At 35.9% G+C, this 17,998-nt stretch overlaps 3 protein-coding genes across 6 annotated transcripts; 2 read left to right on the forward strand and 1 right to left on the reverse strand.

Moving 5' to 3' along the window:
* Positions 1 to 103: 103 nt before the first annotated feature.
* LOC105668218 (coiled-coil domain-containing protein 12) lies at positions 104 to 1,370 on the forward strand. The gene is made up of 3 exons (XM_012360448.2): positions 104 to 342; positions 440 to 578; positions 822 to 1,370. The coding sequence occupies exons 1-3, from the start codon at positions 215 to 217 to the stop codon at positions 996 to 998; spliced, it is 444 nt and encodes a 147-aa protein (XP_012215871.1). The 5' UTR covers positions 104 to 214; the 3' UTR covers positions 999 to 1,370.
* LOC105668215 (Carbonic anhydrase 2) lies at positions 1,020 to 7,094 on the reverse strand. The gene is made up of 6 exons (XM_012360445.2): positions 6,908 to 7,094; positions 3,568 to 3,609; positions 3,299 to 3,457; positions 2,500 to 2,747; positions 2,107 to 2,346; positions 1,020 to 1,857 (listed from the first exon to the last, which is right to left on the reverse strand). Exons 1-6 carry the CDS (start codon positions 6,948 to 6,950, stop codon positions 1,621 to 1,623), a joined length of 969 nt encoding a protein of 322 aa, XP_012215868.1. The 5' UTR covers positions 6,951 to 7,094; the 3' UTR covers positions 1,020 to 1,620.
* Positions 7,095 to 9,647: 2,553 nt separating this feature from the next.
* Positions 9,648 to 17,982, forward strand: dmpd (F-box protein dmpd). Of its 4 annotated transcripts, none has more exons than XM_012360441.2 (6): positions 9,648 to 10,127; positions 12,634 to 12,911; positions 12,995 to 13,243; positions 13,347 to 13,542; positions 13,653 to 14,017; positions 14,213 to 17,982. In XM_012360441.2, the coding sequence occupies exons 2-6, from the start codon at positions 12,669 to 12,671 to the stop codon at positions 14,594 to 14,596; spliced, it is 1,437 nt and encodes a 478-aa protein (XP_012215864.1). In that variant the 5' UTR covers positions 9,648 to 10,127; positions 12,634 to 12,668; the 3' UTR covers positions 14,597 to 17,982. The 4 variants fall into 4 exon arrangements, with proteins under 4 accessions (XP_012215864.1, XP_067215873.1, XP_012215866.1 ...); XM_067359772.1 differs by having other exon boundaries at positions 9,648 to 10,123; XM_012360443.2 differs by lacking the exon at positions 9,648 to 10,127 and adding an exon at positions 10,134 to 10,350.
* The last annotated feature ends 16 nt before the right edge of the window (positions 17,983 to 17,998 follow it).

Below are 17,998 nucleotides of genomic sequence, written 5' to 3' on the forward strand. Positions count from 1 at the left end.
AGTGATGATTTTTTTATCTTTTTTATAGAGTTGCAATTGATATAAGAATCATATTTTCAATATCTTATCAAGAAATAAACAGATCTGCACATTTTACAAATTTGTATCCATCAAGTTGGTAGCACTCTTTTACACGTGGTCACGTGATTACTTCTAGTTACTTCTGGTTACCTAAAATGTAAATGTGTACCTAACCTCAAGAGATGTTTTAAAAATGATAGATGAAAAAATAGGTTCGTTGGAAGAAGAAGCTCTAAAGAGAAAAGCACGGCTTCAAGCGCTTAAGAGGAAAAATGAAGAAGGCAAGGAAACCGAGAACAACACAGGCGAAAATTTACCAAAGTAAGTATCTTATTTTTATGACAGTTTTCATCACTTTCGAATTAACCTCAATCTAATTGCTAGTCTCAAGTAAATTTACTTAAAATCTTATTTTCAGACCAAAATTTCGAAGTTATAAGCCCCAGGACGAAAGTTTGAAAAATAATGTGATAGAAGATGCAAAACCCGGAGATGTAGAAACCATAGTTCAAGAACAATTGGACGCAGCCAGTAGCAAAGTGGTTATTGAGGAATTAGTAAGTTACATTCTCGTATCTATAACGTTATATTCTTGCCTAAAGATAACAGAACGTAGATATTCAATGTTCCTTTAAGTAACAATTAATTTTATTCAAATTATTTAAAAAAACCCTAGCTGAAAGATAATTTGCTGACATGTCTATTTCTATACATATATTTTTCTTTAACAATTATACCATGTATTGTGTTTTTTTCCATCATTTTTTTGTACATTAAAATGATTTTTCTTATTTGCATAGGACATCAGTAATCTAGCACCTAGGAAACCTGATTGGGATTTAAAACGAGATATAGCCAAAAAATTAGAAATATTAGAAAGGAGAACACAGAAGGCAATAGCGGAAGAAGTGAGGGCACGTCTCAAACAAGGCCAACAAGAGCTAGCAGCTTATGTCAATGAACCTGGCAAAGTATAAAAGTATTACCACAATAACATATATTTTGTATTAATTTATATACTCTAATTTTTGTATGGAATACATATCTACAACAATAATTAACATTATTCACTTGTAACTCTGGTGTTTCTTATATATAACTTTGGGAATACAATAAGTTAAATGGTTCTTTATGAATTAAATATTTGCTCACTTGAACTTGTGTAGAAAATTATGCAAATTCAATTTTGTCACACGCAAACATTTTACTTTAAATATTGCTGTATTGTTATCAGTTAATTATTTCATTGTGCACATGAAATATATTAGTGCATTGCACTTTTATAGCGATATTCTAAAATATTTATAATGTTAATGTTCAAGAATAAATTATCACTGAAAGTTTTTAAATTACTGTGTAGCAACCATCCTGATTGATTATAAATATAAAATAAATAATTGTGATTCTCACAGAATTTATTTCAGAACATTCAGTTAATTAAATTTTAACTTTCAAGCAATAAAATTGTAAAATAAAATCGTAAAATAAAATTGATTTTTTTAATTTAATCGTATTTATTAATCTCTGTTATTCTCTGTTTAAAAGTTAACATAGCAATTGAGAAATGTCATTGACTAGAATATATTATATTCAGCGTGCTTATATGGCAAGCAAAAAGACTGCAAATAAAATTCCTAATGCGACGATTGTAAACGGCACCTTGAGATTGTGCTGTCCAGAACTCCCATCAAAACGATGGTAGTCAGGAGTCTTTGGTATGCTTTGCTCTTTTGGAATATTTTGAAAAACTACTCGATCCTCTAATGGCTGTACTGGTCGAAAGTTGTGGGTCAATTTGTTGCCCTCCGGATTTTGTACATCGCGAAAAGCAGCCAACTAAAATTAGGCAAGAAGCTTTATCGAATGGCACATTTGTCTACATAACTTAAATATGTATCACATAAAAAGATCCTTCGCTAATTATCAATTTATAATATCAGAGTACAAAGCGCGCGCTTTATATACGCTATTTACTCTTGAAAATATTGTATATGTCTGAATAAATTTGAAAATTTTTACGTTATTAGTCTTTTTTAAGAATAGATTCGAAATTATGCCATAATATCCAAAATATATTAAAGACACCTGATCGTGCGACAAGCGTTGATGATCCTTGAAGTCAATCCACGTAACAATCTCGAGACAAGGTGGAGTGGTTAACGAGCCGTTGTACGTGAAATAATCCTGCATGGTCGCGATGTTTGGTATAAGCAATTTCCCTAACAATAAGGGCTGTTGCAATATTTTTTCCTTACTACCCACTGCCACTACGTCAGGTAATGCTGCTACGATGGGCTCGTATGCTACATTTTGTTGAGAACCTACCTGTATACGTAATTTTATTAAAAATAAAACTTTCACAGAAAAAAAAGAAAGTTGGAATGCGTAAAATATAAAAAGAGGTTAATTAATCGTAAAATACTAATTATGTAAAAAAAGATGAAATAAAACGATATGGTAAAATCACCAATCTCTTACTTCGTAAAAATATGCTAAAACAGTCAATCCGTCATCGTGATTAAGAGCTTCCTCCATCGACTTGTAATCTTCTTTGTAAAATACAGCGTGCATTTCCATCGAGAACGAGTGATTGTTAATTAAATCTTCGGATCCCTCGTGATCATTCTCGCCCCAATGAAAATGCAATTGCTCAAACACGTAAATATTATCCCCCAAAGGTCCTCCGGACAGTATAGCCGCTCTGGAGTCATTGGTTTTCAACATAACTGGACGGAAGAGGAAGAGCAGTTGTAACACAAAACAACAATTACCGAAGTGCCAGCTTCTGCATTGTATCTTGTTTTACATAATGCAGACACTGCGTCATTAAAGTAAAATATCTTATTCTCTAATCTAACTCTAAATGTATCTATATAATCTAAAAACCCATTATATATTAACAACTTGATGAAGCTCTTCACGGCGTTTTTAATGCCCCGAGAAGAATAATAGATATCGCTCATAAACTTTTTTTTGTGCCGCTACTCGAGTCTCCTCTATTCAACATTCACGGGATTTACTAGTCGTAGATAATAATTATAATTGCGAAACAAAGTTTCTTTCCTTGTATCGTCCGGATTATACCGCGAGGACAGATTTTTCATGATTTCTAATTCTCGTGAGCGCGATCGCGGCAAATTTCCCAGCGCCCGCGAAGTGTCTAAAATACCGCAAGAAAAATCAATGAGCTACATCGCGAGGCTATGGGCTAAACAAACAGCGAATCTAATGTTTCCCAGCGTGCCGAATGCTAATCTCGAACCGTGAAATCCCTCACCCGTGTGACCATTGTTCGTCATGAACAGGTACAGATTGTCGATGCCGTTCAATTTCAATGGCGGTAGACTGACGTTCTTGACATTGTGCTCTTCTATATTAATGGGCGACTGGTGCTTTCCAATGCACGCGTGAAAATCCTCGCCCCAATTCGACGGACCTGCAGAGAGCAAGACGAGAGTAAGATTCATCTCGTTTTGGAATGCGTTATTGAATTACGAATAGTGGACTTATCACACTAGGCGTAGCTCATTTAAATAATAAACTTACCGTTCCTTCCTTCATAACCGAACTCTTGACCGAAACAGAATCCTAAAACAAAACCTTGACTAGCATACAATGCACAATAGATAGGAATGATAACGAATAATGATGAACGATATTAAAAGTGGAGAGATTAAAAAATGGAGTTTCGAATTACTGGATGATACGAATAAAGACGAGTACATGGAAAAAAAGAATTTTGCTATCGCAGTGAAATCGTAGTTAGTGCATATTAAATGTGATAGCGACAAAACTTTGCTACTATAACTAATTTTTCAAATTATTCAGTATATCAGCAAAATCTATTTTGCTGGTAGAATAGATGAATTTTGCTGAATGCATTTGTGCGTAAAGATACATGAATTTGCTGATATAAAAAAAATAGATTATTTCTAAATGTATTTTGCTAATGCAGCAAAATTGTCGCTGCCAATGCAAATTTTGATGGCAAAGTAAAAATCAATTTGTTATAATAGCGATATAATTTGCAGATTTAGCAAAATGATTTGCAGCAAATAAAATTAGTATTTGTAACAAATCTTTTTACTATACATATAATAATTAACATACGTTTAGTTATAACAGCGTAAAATTTACTATGCCAATTCTTTTTTTCTGTGTATGTATGTACAAGATTACAAATTTAAATTCATTTATATGTTAATAAAAAGTACGAGTTTATGTTCTGAAATTGCTTTTCGTTTTTGTACAAATAGATTCTCAGTAGTTCTATAATTATAATTAATTTTAGTGAAAGAAAAATATTGAAATTTTAATTTCTATTGAAACGCAGAGAATTTAATATTTATAACGAGTTTAAGCAACACATCGATCTTTTGTTCATGAATGAAGCTAATGCGCTTTCTAACGGGTCAGCCATCAAATGCGCCGGAAGATCTTTGCGGAAGTTGAAAGTGCATTTCGAGTTCTCTGTCTTGAAAGACAATCGGTCGTTTCCGCGCGCTTATTATGTGCCTAGAACGCTTCTAGATTATCTGCTAACGAGTGTACGCGCGCGATTCTTTCCTGTCGTTACCTATCCGGTGAGCAAATTGTTGTCTCTCAGTTTAAGACTCTCTGCATCTGCTCGACACATGCAGCAAGTGATGATTTACTCGAGAGTATGACTTTCGTTTTAACCCAAACGGTCACGCAAGGGCTTCCAACGTGACACTGTCTGGAAATCCTTGGCTGATTTTAAAGCGATTATCTTGAGCATGACGAGAATCCTCGTTGTCCTTCCATTATGCAAAATTTTTATTGTTACATAGTTACGTGAGATGCGTGCAGGGAATATTGGAGATATCTGAGCAATCGAGCAAAATTTCGAACAAATTGTTATGTTTTGGATAAATATCGAATCAACAACCGCTGTAAATAGATCAGAGAGTCCGTTAGAAAGTCCCTCTTTTACAAATCATCTGCGTGTTCTAAAATGTACACGCGGGCTAAAAGACTTAATACAAAAGCAATTAATACATTTGTTTAAATGTCTCTCAACGCATCCTTCTAAAAAGACTATTAATCATTCTATAACAACAGATCGAGAAATATATTTGACTTATTGTTAGAAGAAAATGAATGTTTATGGAGACACCTTACTAATCATCACTCTTGTATGATAAAATTATGTGATCGATATCGCGATGGTCACATGCAAAATTGTCGACTATTTGTGTGACATTATATTTGACGGAGCTACGCGAGCTGCCCATTATTTATTTATCAATACAATCTTCCTTTAATATTAAAGAAGCACGACCTTTCACATTGTACATAAAACTATTCATCATTTAACTATAATTTAATCAAATTTTTGTAACATGCGAAAAGTTCTGTATAATTGATAAAACACATTCTTTCATCAATTTTGCCTTCGCGTTCTACCTTCTAATCCATCAAATGTTATCTCTTAAGAAGACATATCGCTACGAATTTACATTTTTTACAGTGCAAATAGGTTTCAACGATGGTCACAGTATGGTTCAAAAATTCGTGCTCGCTTTAGCGACGTAAGCCGATAATCACCAAGAATCATGCGACTTTGAAGTGCTAGGTCCTATCTATATAACGTATGATTACCTTTAAAGACGACGAGCTTTTTAATGATAAAAACAGCACATCAAGCCGATGCGATATAAAATGATAACACTTTCAAATATTCGAATACTTATATAGCGCTTTTTATCAGTCAATTCATTAAGAAAATATGGCACATCAATTTAGCTAAAACTGATTAACCAACATCCTACATCGCGTATGCAACGAATAAAAAATTTGCCGCTTTAAATCGAATCTTTTTGCTTCAAATAGCCGCAATAATGTTTTCTTAAAAGTTTCTTCGATTTTTACTAGATCTTCCATGTTTTACGTTGAAGTGGAAAAAGATATAGTAATATTCTTTACTCAGACACGTTTTAGATATGGTAAGATATGATTAGACACGCGTTAGATGTGGTAAGATTCTTTAGTCAGACACGTTTTTGACTATATAATACATTAATGAACAATATTATAATGCATACTTTGTTACTGAGTGTTGAATTTAACGAAGTCTACATCGCCGATCAGAATTTTAATTATAATTTTCGTATTCTTCGTAAGCTGTTCTATAGTCATCCGAAGTGATGATTTCAATGCATATCAATGCAGTTGAATGCATTACAATGAATGATGACAATTTTAACATATTTTCCACAGAACACGAATATTATAACTACAATTCAGCTTCAACGAATATTATAACTACATTTTGATTCAGCTGTCAGTCACGTCGATAAAGCGTATATAGAAGATAATTGTTTCATTTTATTTCGTATAAATTGATCATATTTAATGTTTGAAAATAAAAATCTTTTTATCACTTGTTACTCAACAATACATCCATAGCATGATGATTAATGTAGCGCTGATTACATTACGATATCTCTAGTTGTCATCAAGTCAGGACATATATTTACCCATAAAATTTACTTTACGAACTTCCCATTTCAATAACAAATATTTCAATATAAAAACTTACTTCTTCTGTCAATATATATTTTCAAATATAATTTCATTATTTCTCTTTCATAATCTACAGTTAAAATACATGCACGGATGTTCCAACATTTTCTTTGTTGCAACTGCACGCAAACTGACGACTATCGTCCCAGCCCAATCAGACTCGATATTTTGTAATATTTAAAAAACTATTTGATATAATTTAGAAGCAATTTTTCTACAATACAATTTATAAAAAATATTTGATATAATTGAAGATGGTAATTTGAAGAAGCAATTTTGGAAGATCTATGCAGAAAAAAATATTCTAAGATGATTGCTAAGTATTCAAGCGAAGACTCACCTGAGAGGAAAAGAAAGCCAAGAGGAGCGATCGAGAACATCATGATCGTTCACCCCGTCGGGGTACACCATGGAATCTTGCAGCACTGACGGTGGCTTGCCGATTCTTGTCGACGAATCAGCGAAGAAAGAAATGTGAGTGCTCTGTTACGGTCGGTGGTAGACTGAATACTGCCAGCTCGGTCGACCATGTTAAATAAGAGTCCGCCGCTTCTATTTTGCGACGTACGATTGAATCCGCACGGGGCCGCCTCGACATTATGGAGGGAAGAACAATATGTTTCGCGACGACGTATGGAATACTAATGATTTCGGGATTTCGAGAATTGGCAAAAAAAGTAAATAAAAAAATATCTGATAGAAATCACCAAATATCTTGTCCACTGAATTCGTAAATCAAGAGCCGTTCGTAGAATGTCTGAATCTTTTTCGAATCCTTTGTGCTCCCTATGTATTTCCAAATGAAGAGTAATGCTTTCAATTCTCTTTCATGGAATACATTTCACGATTGAAATAATTATTTAAGTTTTCAAAAATTTTTAATTCTCGGAAATTTTCATTCAAATGTTAATCTATCTCATGCTAAAATATATCTTTTCCCTTCGCACAGAACAAAAAAATAAATAAAACTGGCAAATCCTGAATTCAAGATTTGTAATTTGGCGATAGAAGCCATACGAATTTCTACGTCTATTTTACAATGTACAACTTGATTGTGTACATATGTATTTTTTCATCTTCATAACGTCATTTTATAGCTAATAGTATGCATGATTAATACGAGGAAGTTTTTCCTAAACATATCCGGCGATTTGTGAATAACTTATGATACTACCTAGCTTCCTAACGCCACTTATTGGTATTCCCAACTTCTGTTTCAGTGATTTTTTCTGTCTGTGGTTTTTTTCAACAACTGTAATCCCCGGCAGATTTGTTGCACAATTCTTGATCTCATTTTCTAAATTGGCTATTGAGAAATTAATAACATCCTGTTTTTATCATCAATATGAAACATAACGACATTTATGTCATCAAATTCTATTAACAATAAATTGATTATTAGATCAACTACAGCTCGCACAATACATATTTAAATAATGCAATAACTATGTGTGAAATAATTGTTAAATGCAAAATATTAACTTTTAACTTTTAATATTATGTGCAAATCGTTACACTTTACACAAATTTTTCAAAAATTATTTGAATGAGCTTCTAACCGCTTTTGTAATCAAACTACTTTTTTTCTAGTCAAGATCAATATATATATTACACGAAGGTCGTTAAAGACAAGAATTCCATCGAAGCTAACAAATAGCGCGTTTAATTTCGTAAGTGTCTCGCAATAAACGTTGTAATAAGTAGAAATCTACCTATATCATAACGAGGTAATACATGAAAAACAGAAGCAAGGACGGATTATTGATCGGTGAGATCAACGCTTTTATGACTAAATAGGATCAAAGGCGGAATTTTTGCAAATTATCCTACTATATCAGAATATTTATATCAGAAAGAATATACATATAGTAAACGCACACACACACACACACATACACAGTACATTGTGTGAAAACGATTAATAGTTATATCGAAAACCAACCTGAATATTTCCCTTCAATTAGCTTAGTACATGCATTATTTTAAACAATGTAATTCCAAAGCTAAAAAGTTAATGTTTTATGGCTGATAAAAAAATGAAGCGGTGCGCGTGCAGCACAAAGTATCATGCTTGTTAGGAAACTGCGAGCGTTAATGTCGGAATGAAATATCGTTATAGTCACAGATTCTGGAAAATTAGCGCAATTGGTCACGCTTAACAATACGATACGTTGGTGAACGACGAAGGCGTAATGTTACTACTCGACTATTGTTTGTCGATTGCACAACAGCAGAAATTGAGATAGCAATCGGGTAGCTAATGTGTGTGTGATATTAGCTTGCAATTTGCGGTCGTCCGATTGTCGACGGACGTATCATCCAACTATGGTACATTTATATACAACGTAACCAATAATTAGTGACATAAACGGGGAGGCGACGAAGGCAGCAATTACAACATTAATTACAATAATTTTGTATTAAAGTATCTTATACAGAGTTTATCGCGATGTAATATCGCGATGCAATCGCGTTGTGTTCATGGAACAGATACGATTTTTACTAATAAATAATTTTTCATTATAATATACAATATAGATCAAGATTGATTACTGAATAAATAAATGCTGTCTAGATGAGTAATTTTTGTTAAATTAATTTACACATTCAATGATTGATTAAGATCATTATTCATATATAAGCCATCACTTGATAACAAGCCACATGAAAGAATCAATTGAAATTCACCAAGTTATACATTTCAATTATCTATCAAAAAGTGATTGATTTTAATTATTTAAATTTATCAGCGTTTGTTTATAATTGGAATTATCAAATTATTATATAATTTTTAAAAATTATTTGAACTAAGAGCAGTATTAATAATCTAATTTTATATTTGGGATTGTCTTAAGGTTTTAAATTATAAATTTAACGAAAAAAGCACATTTAGAGCATTCGGAAATAGGCCTTCTTTGTGTCATTTGTTTTGTTTTTAATAATGTTTCTGAATGGTTTCCTCAGATGTCGTACACATTACGACGGGCATGGCTACCTCCTCGGGAATAAAAAATCCCTATGTAAGATTATTCTTATGCCACAACACATTGAAGCGACTTCGGAGCACCCAGTGGCTTGTAAATTGGCGGTGAGCACAGTGAACCAATCGAGAAGCGCACGCGTGCGGTCGTGTGGCACGTTCGCACGCGGCGCAGCACGCAACAACGCGAGCGTGTCTCGCGAGTGCATTCTCACCGTGGATATACATATGCGCGCATCCTCGTTGCCGTCAGCGTCGACGGTGTACGCCGTTTCGGAGCGTAGCAACGGCCGCTCGCGCGGATTCCGGTGCGCGGAATCGCGTATTTCTCACTGTTTCTGAGACATTCACGTACGCGCAAGGAGACAGCCAGTAGAACACAGCAGTTCGCCGCGGCCAGTGACAACGTTTATTTTCGATACAATCACGAAGTGATAGAAAGAGAGAGGGAGAGAAATAAAACGTGAAAGTCAGAAAGAGAAAACGCGAGAGAGAGTGAGAAAGAACTCTGTTCCGAAACTGCTGCAGCGCGAATTGCGAGTACCCGTAGGAGTGCGACAAGAACAACCAGTACAGGCAGGTAAAAGGGTGCGAGAGCGAGTGAGAGGATAGGAAAAGATTCTAAAATGCTGAACGCGCGGGCTTTTTTCCGGGTTCTGCAATTATGTGTATGACTGCGCCATAATTGTACGGGCGTTTAACAGGAGGGAAAAAGAGAGAGAGCGAGAGAGTGAGAAAGAAGGAGTGAACGAGCGGTGAATGAGGAGGACGGAAAAAAGGAAAACGACAAGGAGGGAACGATAGTGAGTGCCATGGCAGAGGGAGAGAGAGAGAGAGAGAGAGATTCAACAGTGAAACGAAGCGAGAACGAACGCGGCAGCGGGGAGTAGCGTTGCGAGCGGTGGGCAAGGGGAGGAGAGGGGAAGCCTCTCCGTCAAAATGTCGCTGAAAACGCCAACGCGGATACAGTGATCGTTGCCGCTTGCCTAACTCGGGGCACATCGTCTCCCTTCGAGCCCTCGAGTCGCGCTCTCTTTCTCTCTCCCCTCCCCCCCCATTCCTCTCTTTCTCTCTCTATCCCGATCTCGCTCTCGACGACCAGTCTCTACGGCTTGTAGTGGAGAAAGAGAAGATCGCGGGTGCATCGATTACTCGCGCACGGTCACCCGGTTTGTTTCCCCACATTTGTTTCCCTACGCGTTCTACGCGTCGTCGTCGTTGTTGTTCGTCTTCGATTCAGTGGCGGAGCAAAGATAGAGCGCCGCTTCCTCGTTCGGCTTGTGCCCGCGAACCCCGTTGTTCCCTACAGCGATACCGGGGATACCGAAAGGCGAACGAGATCGCTCTCCTGACGTCGATTATACTTCAGGTACTGGTAAAAGGCAGCCTCCTTCACGCGCAACTTCACGCGGCAGTTCCTTTCGCACTCGCAGTAAAATCGACTCCGAGTCCCCGGTTCCCGACCTTTTGTTTGTCGTCGTTCATGCCACGATTCAGTCTGTCTCTCTTTCTTTATACGACACCCCCCTCGATTCCTCGCGACGCTGCGTGAACCTCTTCTCGCGACCGTTAATGCCGTCTCATGACCGATACGAGAGATCTGGATTAATAATTAATCGCGACTTAGCGATATTTGACGTGCTCTCGTTAGATTGCTCTATCCATGCCTATCGACGCCGAGCTCCATGAAATTTGTAAATAATCGGAGTCGTTGTCACCTTCGGTGAACTAATTTTAGTCGACGATCGCTTGTTCCTGCTTGTGCTAAAGTAGCTGCACAAAAAATTGACGGAAGATGAGAGAGCTTGATCGACCACGGCTGGAGCAACGTATCACTCGCAAAACTCGAGAAATGTCGATTCGTGCGCGACAATCAGTATCAGTGTACATCAACGGACAATTTTAGCATTTTCATTACGCGTCGGTTTGCAAAGTGTCGTTTTGTCGTTTTTCTTTGTCGAATTTTCTCCGAATTTGCTGCCGTTGCAAACGTTCTGGAATTCTGCGTATGTAAAGAATTAATGTTCCGAACTCGTTTTCGATTGCAACATGTATGACCTAATAAGACCGAAAGGTTCGGACTAGATCGAAATAAATGGATATTCACGGCGAGCAGGTGATACGCGCGATCGTTTCTCGAGATATCGCGATAATTCCTGCCCGCAGTCGTTATGAATAATTCGCGATGAAGGCGAAACAGTCGCGACGCTTTATTGGAATAAATCTCGTAACAAAGCGCAATCGCCTCGCTCACGTAAGAATCTAATCGTTCTAACAACTACTCGAGTTCGGGGGGGTATCAGTGCACCGTGCGATCTGTCTGGCTTTGTCTACTCGATGGACAATTATATCCTACTCCTATTTGGAGTGCTTAGACAACACATCTGTATAGCAATTCTCAGATTCTTGATAGATTTTGTCAAAGCAAGTAACTTACACAACTAGGTTGTTATTTGAACAAGATCTACAAAAAGAAAACAGTACACAGAAACTTTTTTCTTTGTTGTGAAAAATAAAACAATTTACTGATACTGATAAAATATTGAGACTGTTAAAATGATTGATCTTTCGATATATTCATACTCCATTTTTGCAAATTGCGGTATGTGTGTAGGATTTGTATAAACGTTCATTTTCTTTACTTAAGTGAAATGTCAGTTTAAATCACATGTTTTTGTAAGATTTTTCCCATATTGCATTTAAAATGCAAGAAAATTTTGTTTTGATGTGAAGAAAATATGTGTATAGAAGAGATTTAAATAATAATAAAAAATATTCAATTTAAATTCATGTTCATTCACTGTACTAATTTTATGAAAATTAGGAAATATCCATAAAAAAATATACGTTTTATTATACATGTAATGTGAATAATAATAAAGTTATTGTATCCTTGCAATCTTATAATAAAAAGAAATGTGGAATTAATTATGCGCAATTGAAATTCTTATCTATACTTATTCAATTGATTCTATCAGGCTGTTTCATATATGTTTTATTCATACGTATATCCCCATATTTAATTTATTTATATATTTATACTATTGTTATGCATTGTGGAGAAAACATCGTTCGTTTTACTACAGATTTTGGATAAAGTTGGTCATTGAAAAGCAAGAAAATGGTATCTACTCGTCAATCAAGTAACATGGGAAGTAGCAACGGCAGTGGACCGGGTGGCGAGGCCGGAGATGTAAATTCATTGAAAAAGCAACATTCGGTGACAACAGTTAGTACATCTGGTATATCTAACGGAGGATCTACTGTCGAATCACGCAGTCTAAATCTCTTGGATTTACCAGTCGAAATCCTTGAGAAAATTTTTGGCTACTTGGGATTTAATACAGTAGCTCATATGCGTCTGGTAAATATAACATTTCAATGAATGAGATATGAGCATCAATTTGCTTCAATTTCTAATACTACAACCAATATTTCTGTTCATAGGTTTGTCACCAGCTGGACCGTGTTTGCGGATCAATACTGAACTCCACATTTCAAAAGCTGCAGGCTCAAATGTTAAGTCGTTTTCAGGCTATTAAAGCACAAATGCCCAGACGTGAATCCGCGCGTCGGAATCATCCGTTGGCATGCGAATCGGACATTATAGAGACTCTGCATATGCGGCTTACTCTGCTGCAAATGAGTTTCGGCAAGCATATTGAACGAAAGCATTGTTGTTTCTTTCCTGGCGAGGTAAATACATGGAAAATGAAAATCGTGTAAAGCACTAGAACAATTTGCCTAACCGAATAATAGGTAAAAAGCGGAAATAAAACTTTTCTGAATAATTTTGCAGATCCTGGACGAAGTGTATCGCATTCTCCATCACATAAAAGTCACTCCGAAATTGCAAAGACCTTATAAAGTTACTGATGAATTATTCGATCTGAGCACTATGGCCATGGAATATTTTAAGGAGCACATTGAACCGACATTACCGGAAATACCTTACTTCGGTGCCGACTTTCTGGATCTTGCAGGAACGTTCACTTGTGAGTGAAATCATTGATATCGATCGATCTAAAGAAATCGATTTCATCGATTTCTTTAGATCGTGTATACTTTTGTAATGCAACTGTATTGAAGGCAATTGTTGTCACAGCTTCTAGTAGTGTGAGTAAACCATTTATGTGCCTGGATTCCACGCCTTTGACTGTCGGAAGCAAAAAAACGAGCAGTGCTGGTGAAGAAGAGAGTTCTCCGTCACATTGCTCGGATGACCCTGCTCTCTTGGAATCTAATGTGTCGCCACCGCAATCGAACATGGTTTTGCGGAAACGGATCCGCAAGATCAAACAGGGCATGAGACGATACAACAGCCAGTTGACACTGATGCGCAGGGATTTGAGGAGTTGCAAGGCAAAAATTGCAGAACAACAGAAACAGATTGTGGAATACGCTACTCGACTAGACGACAATGACAAAAAGAATGAGGAAACGTCGCGGAAATTCAGCACACTCCTACAGGTATTTACCCAGGGGTTACACAGTTAAGGGGGAGGGGGGGGGGTTTAAAGCAAAGATGGATTCAGCCATTAATTTATGAAAATTTACTTTGCAGCTTTATATCCCTATTTAAAGCGTACAAATTATGGACTTGCTCCATTTTTATTCAAAATATTCGTATGTGTATGCCGTATCTTATAAATTTTTCCTTTTCAGGAACTAAACAAGTGCAAAACCGAGCTACAATATTGGCGATCCAAGTCACCAGCAATACCAGTGTGCGTAAGTTGTGGCCAATCAATGCCAGTCCCTACGGAAGATTTACAAGCTTTAGCTAATCAAGGCGTGCTGCCGGAAGCCTTCGGCGAAGGGCACGATTTCATTCCCATCGCGGATGCTCACAGTCCCACTGAGGTGGCATCGCAACTTATAATTACACAATCCCCGCCGACGCCGACAATGGAAATGGCACCGCCAAAGGCTCCTGTGCCTTCGATAAAACGGAAAATTCCCGTCGAAACAGAGGAAACGTCGAATGATGCCGCGAAAAAATCACGTCGTACTGCCAAGTCTCGTCAGGCTAAGCGCTCAAAGATATAAATCGGTAACACTGATTATGGTACAAATATCTGTTCAACCAATCTCTCATGAATTTCCGAAGATAGGGGACTTTCTCTATGATGGTTTACGCGCGTTTCTTTATGCCAGCAAGCCGATGATCATAGAAGAGTACAAAATTCCTCACCGAACGTCCTGCATCTCGCGCAACGAACCTCGTTTTGGAAATTCTAGCTGCATTAATTGCCGCGATTGTAGAGATCGCCAGTCGACTTTTTATCGATTATCTCACGGATGGAGTTATTAATGCCGTTACACGGCGTGCATTGATGAATATTCTAAAGAAGCCTAGCCGATCATTCGCTTTGCTCGTAAAGCAACGTTTAATTATACTTTCTCGAATTATTTGCAATTATTGTCATTACTGCGATACACTCGGAGGAATAATAAAAAGTTAAAAGTCGCGTTCGTTTTTGTCGTACATTTAACAGCGCTTGCTCTTCGATTGAAAATGCGCAATATCTATCATTTTATTTTCAGAATGATACATCACTAGAATATAATTTAAATATCTTATCTTCAACATTTTAATCGAATAGGACAATACGGTAATAGAGAAAGAATTTCGCATAGCTGGTTTCTGTGTAAATTATATAAAACAAACCAAATAATTTTTGGGAAATTGTAAATTTCGCTCGAAAGAGAATTTTTTAATTACTTTCAATGTTATAATATGTGGTAACTGGCGTACCAAGTTGAAATTGAGCAAATTTTCTGTTTAACAAATTATATTTTACAATGTTTAAAAACTTGAGAAGATAGATTAATTGATAAATTAATCTACACACAGATACTGCAAATGCATAAATAACCATATCAATTTGTTTTGATTAGTTTTAAACTCAACGTGCTCAATTTGAAGAAAATTGATTCATTTGCAATCATTTACAATTGTTTATCAAGATGCTATTAGATATGTTATTATCCAACTGCATGTGTTCATTGTTCACTTAGATTGAATTCATATAGTTAAAAAATCAAAAAGTTATGATAAAAGTATGATAAAAGTTTCATCCCAGTTATGACTCGAAATGATTAGAAAATATCTCACACGAGTTCATACGCGATCATACAGCAAAATGTTGATGAATAGCTGGAAAGGTGTTAGTTTATTTTTATGAATGCGCTGTCTTAGTAAAAGATTAACAAGATGGCGCACACATTGCAATATTAATCGAACTAGATAATTATTTATAGAAATGAGTCTATTTAGATAAAAGAATTGGATATCATGCCATTTTTATATATTGTGCGAAAATTAAGTCTTTTTGTTATTAATAAAATTGTCAAAAATTTCTATTTATGAAAACATGTTTCGATTGAAATAAATGATGAACGTTTACGTTCATAAATTATAACATAAAAATATTTGCGATTGGTTTCGAAAATCTGACGGTTTACCTCGCGCGGTGAATGATTATTGGTACAGTAGAGTGATTAATGTCTTATTTGCACCGTTTATCCAATTAATCTCAAAGCAGCGTAGTTAGACATTGCAAATTATTCATGATTCTACTTATAAAAGATGGGAATATACAGATAAATAAGTGAATGATACTTTATTATAAATATATATATATATATATACACACACATATATGTGTGTGTATAAATGTATGTATATTTATGTATGTATATATATTTGAGTGGTACTTGCCAGAGAGATGTGCATACCATGCAGAACATTTTAGTTAACATTTTAATGGAACAATAAGATATAACAATTAATTAATTGAATAATTAATTAATGATAAAGTAATTATTGAAATATATATAAAAAATATATATATATAAATCTATATATATATATAATTTTTTATCGATGTCAAAAAGAAATTAGAGAAAAAGGAAAACAGAGATAACTTAGAATGTGAGTATAGTGGGAGAACGCATACGCGTGAGGTGAATGTGTGATATATATGAAATAATACTAAATTCGAACTCGACAAGGATTTACGATGTGATGCTTTATCGATTAAACCGCGGGAAAGTGACCTTTATCTGAAGTAAAATACACGTGGGGCGTTTCTGGCTGCAAACGAGCATGTAAACTTCACTTAATGTTATGTTGAATAGCGCATTGCGGGGGCGGGCATAGCCAAATCGCACGTGTCGGAAATTTCGAAACGCTTGTACTGTATGTTCACTTGTAAATGTCGCGCAATATATAGCGGCGGTATATTTCTCGGACATTCAGACGATGAAACCTTCGAGAAACGAAATTCGCATAAACTCTGTTTCGCCATTTGGGAAACGAACACAAATCTAGGATCAACATCTCTAGTGCTTGTTGCATCAACATCAGTCGATGCTAACTCTGATTGATTAATATCCATCTCGCATTTGATGTAATTCGTCAAAATAGTTCTTTTTATATATATACGGCATGAAGAACTATGATGCAAAATGTTCCAATATCTTAATTGAAATTTTGGAATGTAAAAAATACTATGGATTAATTCATGCCGTTGGTGCAATCCAGCATATACAAATTTATGTCAAACAGAAATCAATTAATCAGTTAATGATAAATCGATATTTTCTTTGTATTACTAACTAGTATTCTAATGCAAGGAGAGAAACAATAAGTTACTGAACTATAATTAAACTGTCTGATGCAAATGAAATCGAGAAGAGGCGGCATCAATATTATTCAGTGCTGACTTTATTTAATTTCAATATTTCTCTCAATCTGTGCCGATGAATAGAAACGGTAACATGAAAGAAAACGAATATCCATAAGCAGAGTTAGTCCATTAAGATTGTTGATGCAATCCAGCCTAAGCATACCTCACGTATATAGACCCACTACGCGTCGACACCTTCAACGACGTCCGCACGTCGTCTTAAATAGTTTACGCTCTTCTCGGCTTTCCGACATAATCCGTCCCCGAACGATACAAATGTAGAACTGTGTACTACGCATATATGGATCTAAGTTAGACGTACGATCGAGTATAACAATGGATATATGCGATTAGGAGTAGAATAATTTCCTAGAGAGTAGAGTGCTGTGCGCGCGGGAGGTAAGAGTGGGAGGGGAAGGAAAAAGCTACGGAGGACATATTCTCTCCCGGAATTACCTGTTCCACCCCCCGTAGCCTGCTATCTGCAAGTGTATAATGCAAGCAACGGTCCTTGCCTCAGGTACACAATAGACAAATACCCATGAAACTGGAATCGTGTACACTTTATGGAGACGAAACGAAAAAAACATAGAAAAACACAATATGCCAGCGTTACGGCGAAGGATGTCGCCGTTAACGTCGAAGAATATGAATATATTATCTTAAATGGTTTTACGTGTATTAAAGCGATTGTAAATATATATATTAGATACACCTTATAATAAACATAATTTAACATAACGTCCTTGCTATTCAA

Source organism: Linepithema humile, chromosome 7, assembly GCF_040581485.1.
Source record: "Linepithema humile isolate Giens D197 chromosome 7, Lhum_UNIL_v1.0, whole genome shotgun sequence".
NCBI classification, from domain to species: domain Eukaryota; kingdom Metazoa; phylum Arthropoda; class Insecta; order Hymenoptera; family Formicidae; genus Linepithema; species Linepithema humile.